We start from the raw sequence: 8,102 nt of genomic DNA, 5'->3' as shown, positions 1-8,102 counted from the left end.
GGAACCACCTTCAGATCAACGCAGGGAAAACCAAAGAGCTGGTGGTGGATTTCCGCAGGCGCAGACTCCTCCCCCCAACACCGGTGAACATCCAGGGAAAGGACATTGAGATGGTGACATCTTATAAGTACCTGGGTGTTCATCTTAACAATAAACTGGACTGGACTGATCACATAACAGAACTGTACAGGAAAGGCCAAAGCAGACTCTACCTGCTGAGGCAGCTCAGGTCTTTTGGAGTGCAGGGGGCGCTCCTGAAGACCTTCTTTGACACTGTGGTGGCATCAGCCATCTTCTATGGAGTAGTCTGCTGGGGCAGCAGTGTCTCAGCTGCAGACAGGAAGAGACTGGACAAGCTGATCAAGAAGGCCAGCTCTGTCGTGGGATGCTCTCTGGACTCTGTGCAGGTGGTGGGAGAAAGGAGGATGACAGCCAAGCTGCCAAGCCCATGCCTAGTTATTTAAGTTTTTTAAGTCTAATTTTTGAAATCTTTAATCTGACTCTTTTTCCTTGACTGCTGTAACACTGGAATTTCTCAATTATGGGATCAATAAAGGTGTATCTTATTTTATCTTAGTCCTACACCTGCGGCTGATGGCTTCCCACTCCGACGGCCCCACTGTCCCTGGTGCCGTGGCGGTTGCTGGGGCGCCGTCTCCCCGCTCCAGCTGCCCTGCCTCTGGGATCATCGTGGCTGGCTCCACACTGGCAGCTGGCGGTGTACCCACGGCTCGCCGCCCCGGCGGCCTGGTGCCAACAGGTGACGTGGAGCCCTCCTCCCCGCCAGCACCTGCCGATACCCAGAGTGGCTTTGCTGCGGTCCCGGATCACCAGCTCTCCTCCCAGACAACTACCGCAAATTCCTGAAGGAAGTTGTCCTCAGACGCTCCGGAGGCCTCCTCCACCCCACGCTCCCGGCAGACTCTCCTCCTCCTAGGGCTGTAACGGCCGATCCACCGCAACACCTTTCCAAACGTGCCCGGTCACCGATCCCGCGGCCAGCGGATGACCTGGATGCTGGTTCGCCACCATCCAACCCGGCAAAAACCCTTCCTCGCCCGCCCTTCCCTCCAACCACCCTGATCATCGGAGACTCCATCACAAGGAATATCCGCTTCTTCAATGCCACCATCTGTTGTTTCCCCGGAGCCACAGTCCCGGTAATCCTGGGAAAACTCCCTGGGCTGCTGCAGTCACTCCCTTCCTCCATCACCCGCATCGTGGTGCATGTAGGGACCAACGACCTGGCTCGGGGCGCCTCTGAGCTGACCTAAAGTGCTTTCACCTCCCTCCTGGACTTCCTACGCACTTGTGGACAGTCCGTTTTTATCTCCGGTCCCATTCCCACACTTGGTCGCGGGGACGCTCGCTTTTCCAGGCTGCTCCTGCTGAATACCTGGCTCAGGCCTGCCTGCTATGCTCGAGGCTTCAACTTCGTGGACAATTTTCATCTTTTCTGGAACCATCCTTCTTTCTTCAAACACGATGGCATTCACCCTACCTCCCTGGGAAGCCGCACGCTGACAGCCAATATTCAGCATGCCGTACATCACGCGCCACGTGCATGACTATTTACATCACATGCCCCCTCCACCGACACACTTCCTCACCCCGTTCCAACTGCAGCACAGATCTGCCATCTACAAGAAACGCTTTAAAATATCCACAATCTCCATACCTCCGCTCAGTCCTTCGAACAAGTCACCCTCAAACTGTCTGGTCCCACTTCCCTGGTCATCGCCATCATCTACCGCCCTCCCAAACCAAACAACTCCTTTCTCTCAGACCTCACTGAATTCCTCACCCAGCTATCTGCCAGTATCCCCCTCAATTCTCCTGCTGGGGGACTTCAATATCCACATCGATGATCCAAACTGCAAAAGTGAAATAGACCTCCTGGAACTGCTCCACTGCCTTCACTTCACCCAGCATGTCAACTTCCCCACCCACTGTCGCAGCGACATCCTGGACCTAGTCTGCGCCACCGGTCTCACCCTCCACCAACTCTCCAGTACCAACCTCCACATCTCGGATCACCTGGCCATCACTGCAGACTTCAAGACCCCCCTCCCTACCCCAAAACTCAAACGCATTATATCCTTCAGAAATATCAAGTCCATCTCCCCCTCTGCTTTCTCTGACTCACTGGCAAATACTCTGTCCACATTCATCACCCTGCTGACCCCAAACCCCTCTGACCTGGTCACCTTCTACAACAACACACTGTCCCTCTGCCTTGACAAACTGGCTCCCTTAAAGACCAAAACTGTCTCATTTACTCACTCATCTCCCTGGTACACTCCTGAACTCCGTCACATGAAAACCCGTAAGCGCCAGCTTGAAAGACTTTACAAGAAAACCAGTCTCACAGTCCATCTCCATGCCTATACAGACCACCTTTCAAACTACAAAGACGCCCTCACTGCAGCCCGGTCCAACTATTACTCACAACTCATTCACTCTGGCTCCAATAACCCCAAGACTCTCTTTTCCACTGTCAATAAACTTCACACTTCACCCCTGTCTCCCCCCTGGAACTCCTCCCCATCATCTCCAAGATGAAAAGCTCCACTTCCGCCCTGGACCCCATACCATCCTCCATCATCAAAGTCTGCCTCCCAACTATCTCCCCACTCATCACTACCATCATTAACTCCTCCCTCACCTCTGGCTCTATGCCGAAATCCCTGAAACTGGCCGCTGTCACCCCCATCCTCAAAAAACCCGGCCTGGACCCTGACGTCATCTCAAATTTCCGTCCCATCTCGAACCTTCCCTTAGTGTCAAAAATTCTGGAACATGTTGTCGCCTCCCAAATCAAAACCCACCTCTGCTCTCATGAACTATATGAACCATTTCAATCCGGATTCCGCCCTCAACACAGTACCGAAACCGCCCTCCTCAAAATCACTAACGACCTCCTCCTCTCTGCCGACTCTGGCCACCTCAACATACTCATCCTCCTCGACCTCACTGCTGCTGACACCATCAACCACACCACTCTGCTGTCCCGCCTACAAACTTCCCTCAACATCACTGGCTCTGCTCTGTCCTGGCTCAAATCATACCTCACCGACAGACATCAGTTCATCCAAGTCAACAACTGCACCTCTGCCACTGTCCCCCTGCTTCAAGGTGTCCCTCAGGGCTCGGTGCTTGGTCCTCTCCTCTTCATCATCTACCTACTCCCCCTTGGTTCCATCATCTGTCGTCATGGTCTCCATTTCCACTGCTACACTGATGACATCCAAATCTACATCTCCACAAAATCCATCACCCCGGCCACCCGCTCTACCCTCACCAACTGTCTGACTGAACTCCAATCATGGCTGCAAGCCAACTTCCTCAAATTCAACTGTGGCAAATCTGAAATAATACTCATCGGCCCAAAATCCTTCTCTACAGCAACACAAAACTTCACCCTCAGCATTGACAACACCACCCTCTCTCCCTCCCCATTCATCCGCAACCTTGGTATCATCTTCGACAATAACCTCTCATTTGAACATCACATTAGCCACCTTGCCCAAACTGCCTTCTTTCACCTTAGAAATATTGCCCGTCTCTGTCCATTACTCTCCTTCTCTGCCACTGAAACTCTCATCCATGCTTTCATCACCTCAAGACTGGACTACTGCAACAGCATCCTCTACAGCTCATCATCCAAAGTCCTCAACAAACTTCAGTACATCCAAAACTCTGCCGCCTGCCTCCTCACCCACACCAGCTCCCGTGAACATATAACCCCTGTCCTGCAAAACCTTCACTGGCTCCCTTTCCCGTACAGAATCAGTTTCAAGATCCTCCTCCTCACCCACAAAGCCCTCCACAGCCAGGCCCCCTCCTACTTCACGGACATGCTTCACCACCACACTCCCTCCCGCAACCTTCGATCATCCGACAAAAACCTCCTCTCTCCTCCACATGGGACCTAGCACTGAACCTGGGGTGACAAAGCCTTCTCCATAGCCGCCCCCTCCCTCTGGAACACCCTCCCTATACACATCCGTGACTGTCCAAATCCATCCACCTTCAAATCACTCCTCAAAACCCACCTTTTCAAATCCGCTTTTAACCTTTAACATTAGCTTTTCGTTCTCGGTTCCTCATGTGCCCTCCTTTTCTTTGTTTTGCACTATGCTTTTGCACCTTGTTGTTTTATATTGTCCTTGTCTTCTGTTTATGTCTTTGCACTTACATGTATGTACTTCTTTTCTTTTAAATGTAAAGCGTCTTTGAGAGCTGTAAAAGCGCTGTATAAATAAAATGTATTATTATTATTATTTATTATAATAAGGAGAGAAACAGAATATGAAATTCACCTGCTCAGGTAGAAGAGGAGCTGCAGCTTTGATTTGGATCATTTCTCTTCTAATGAAACTCACTTTGTTCTTTTACTGATGACTCTCTGGTTTCTGTTCAGAGTCTGTCAGGTTGGTGGGAGGAGACAGTCGCTGTGCAGGAACACTGGAGGTCAAACATCAGGGAGAGTGGAGACCAGTGAATGGCTATTACTCTTACTGGACCCTGAAGACAGCAGGTGTTGTCTTCAGAGAGCTGGACTGTGGCTCTGCTGTTTCTGTAGGAGAGAGAAAGGAGTCCTCAGCCAGACCTGTGTGGTGGATCGACTCTAACTGTGTTCACTCTGTACCTGCTCTGAGGGAGTGTGCAGCATCATCTTCCTCTTCCTCCATCCTGGATCTCACCTGCTCAGGTAAGCCCATCAGTGACATCATCAGTAACATCATCTATGACAGTAATGTCCCCAGGTTGACTCACACATGTTCCAGCTAGAATGGCAGCAGACTGTCTCCAGCAGCCATGATGGAGTCTGATGAGCTGCTGCCTCAGTAAATCAAATGCTGAATGCATCAAGATATATATCTGTATATATGAAACACACATGTGTGCTGCTTCAGGAGTCCCCTGGGCCAACCACCAACCAGCCTGAAAGGACTCCTTCTTCAGCTTGACAGCTTTCTGAGCCACTGGTTTCCAGCAGCAGGTTCTTTGGTTGCCACCATAACAGGCACCAATGACCTACTGGACACAACTTGGGGTGACCGATGGTTTTTCTCAGCTGTTCTCACAATGAGCTGGAGGGTCTTGCGGCCGGATGCTGTGCAGGCACCATACCAAACCGCGATGCAGCTGATCAAGACGCTCTCGATGGTACCTCTGCAGAATGTGGACATGATGGGGGCTGGGGCTCTGGCTCTTCACAGCTTGCAGAGAAAGTAGAGGCACTGGTGAGCCTTCTTGGCCTGAGAAGTAGTGTTGAGGGTCCAGGAGAGGTCCTCTGTGACATGCATCCAGGAACTTTGTGCTGCTCACCCTCTCTACAGCAGCACCGTTGATGGTCAGAGGGGAATGCTGGGTGCGCGCTCTCCTGAAGTCGACAACAATCTCCTTTGTTTTCTCCAAGTTCAAAGAGAGATTATTGTGGCTGCACCACAAGGCCAGGTGGCTCACCTCGCTCCTGTAGTTTGTCTTATCATCGTCTCTGATGAGACCCACCACGGTCATGTCGTCTGCAAACTTAAAGCTATGGTCTACGTTTAGTACGTTTAGAAAGATTGATCATTATTATTAACATCATTTAGATGGTGGTTATGGTCCAATAGTGCTAGCTACACAATTACCCCTTTTCCACCAAAGCAGTTCCAGTGCTGGTTCGGGCCAGTGCTTAATTTGGAACTGGTTTTCCTGTTTCGACAGACAAAAGAACTGGCTCTGGGCCAGAAAAACTGGTTCCAGAGTGGCACCAGTTCTTAGCTGGATTAGAAGAACGAACCACATACGTCACAGGGAAGGGGGCTGGGTTATTGAGCCACTCAGCCACTGCAATGAATGCTGGAAGCGATGGTGGACGAAAGCGTAACACTGCCGCAAACGGACCCCAGTAAGTTTGTTTTCAAACATTTTCACCTTGCACATAGTTGTTTAGTTTTACCAGTTTCTTCAGATAACAGCTGTGTCCCAATTTAGGCCCGTGTCCCTCGGAGGATGCGGTCCTAAATTGGGACACAGCTATTGTTTGTGATGTCTGCTTGGCTTAATGTTAACTGATCAACAGGTAAGCCTTGCTAACATTAGCTAACGTTAGCAAGTTACTTAGCCATTGGCTCAACGACCAGCCCCACTTTCAGTTGGCTAAACATTGTATAATGTGTAGTGGACAAGTCACTGTTTAAAGCCCTGTTCATGTGGTCTACAGAGTTATCTACCATTGAACAAGACAATGCTAACTTGGAGCTAACGTCACCACTCCACTGCAGCTCGCCAACACCATCCAGCAGCTCAGGTCAAAGCCACCAGACCAGACCAGATAAGAGTTGTTCTGCTGTTTATCCAGTAGTTTGTCTCACCAGACACTATGCAGACATGGAGATATACCTAAAAGTATGACTTGATAATATAGATATGTGCTGTGATAAATGAACAATCATTCATACACAATCCCCTACCACCCATGACTGATGCCATTGAACCAGGGCAGCTACATGCTCCAATCAGCAATACTGTGTACATTTGTCACTGTTAATATGGTGTGAGGTCTATATACTGTGTTGTAAGACTAGTGCTGATTGTTGAGCTGACATGTTTGTTACATTGTACTGCTGAACCTGTGTTTATCTACTAAGGACTTAATGAAAAACTTCTAAACTGATTCTTCTATTCTTGTACACAGGGAAAATGAAGTAACACAGAGCTGCTTGAATACCTGGAGAGGGCAGACGAGAGGTTCTAGCAGCACAGCAAGGACCTGAATGATGCCCTGCTGCAGAAGCTGGAGACTGACACCAGTGTGTTTCTTGGACTGATGGGGCACATGGTGTCTGTGATGGAGGCCCAAGCCCAGAAATGAGCAGTTCTGTTTCATGGGAAGTTTTAGTTTTGCACATTCAATGTACACTTGCCACTTTTATCATTAGCTTGTTTTTTGTATTTAAATAAATTCCTTTCTAAAGAGAAATGTCTGCTTCTGTATGTTTTCACTTAATGATGTACAATTTAACTGTGTAATAAGTTCAAGTAAAGCTAGTAAAAACAAGTCAAGAACTCAACAGGTTACCCATTTATGAAGATACTTTTCATAGATGTCTTCAGTCACTGTGTTTATAAAGAAATGAGAACATGACATCATCATTTCTATGAATTTATTGAACTGAAGGATGAAACAATACAAAAGTTGTCAGGTAAGCAGCAACAAAACAGCAAAAACAATTGAGAGTAGCAGCCAAAACATGTGCATCATACACAACCAGAACTAAATAAAACAAACATTTGAATGGCAGGTTTTTAGAAGGCACCTCCACTGTCCTTTCAATCTCCCAAAAGCCATTTCCACAACTGACGGTGCACTTCTTAATCTGTAGTTATAGGTGTGTTGTTCAGGGGTCAATCTGCCAGTGTCCGCAAAGGGCTTCATGAGCCAGCTCTGCATGGGGTAGGACAAAAATGTATAGGTAAATAAGCATGTTGAGTGGAGAGCGATCAATACTAAAATGAACATCCATCATGCTATTTAACCCTTACGCCTCAAATAAATGTGTATGCGCATGAGTGTCTGTACATAAATGTGTGTATATGCAGATACATACAGGGTCTTGCAGCTCTGCATTCATAGCATGTGAATGTGCTGTACATTAATGTATGAGGAAATGTACAGCACATTTTAAGTGTAATATAGCATTCTACTGAGTTTATTACGTTCTATTGATGCCATATATACATATGTTGGGATCATAAATTCGGGCTTCACACGGCAGCACCAAATATGTTGGGATCAATATATTAGGTCTCACCAAGAGGCACCAAATATGTAGGGATTTAATTGGCTATTGGAAATAATAATTATTATTAATAATTAATAATCATGTTAAATAATGTGACTTAATTAACATTAAATCACCTCGTGGGGCACCATTCCCGTAAAGGGAAAAATGATAGCCAGTTAAAGATATCAGTCTGATAAAGTAGGCTAAACTATTAATTTGGAGTTTGATTAATAATTAAATTAATGACAACAACCAAAATTAACAGTAACGCCTGAAGGATTTCGGAGTTCTTGACGCAGCAGAGGCTGACTATTAATTCAC

The 8,102-nt window shown here is 47.9% G+C and overlaps 1 protein-coding gene across 1 annotated transcript in view; it reads left to right on the top strand.

Annotated features, from left to right (window-relative positions):
• Positions 1-8,102, top strand: part of LOC126395947 (uncharacterized) — an 82,251-nt gene that overhangs the window by 18,665 nt on the left and 55,484 nt on the right. The window contains exon 4 of the mRNA XM_050053750.1: positions 4,424-4,540. Coding sequence (XP_049909707.1) covers positions 4,424-4,540 — 117 coding nt within the window. The remainder of the gene's footprint in view (positions 1-4,423; positions 4,541-8,102) is intronic.

Source organism: Epinephelus moara, chromosome 9 (assembly GCF_006386435.1).
Source record: "Epinephelus moara isolate mb chromosome 9, YSFRI_EMoa_1.0, whole genome shotgun sequence".
NCBI classification, from domain to species: Eukaryota; Metazoa; Chordata; class Actinopteri; order Perciformes; family Serranidae; genus Epinephelus; species Epinephelus moara.
Note: the sequence above shows the minus strand (reverse complement) of the source record. Positions and strands in the feature narration are given on the sequence as shown.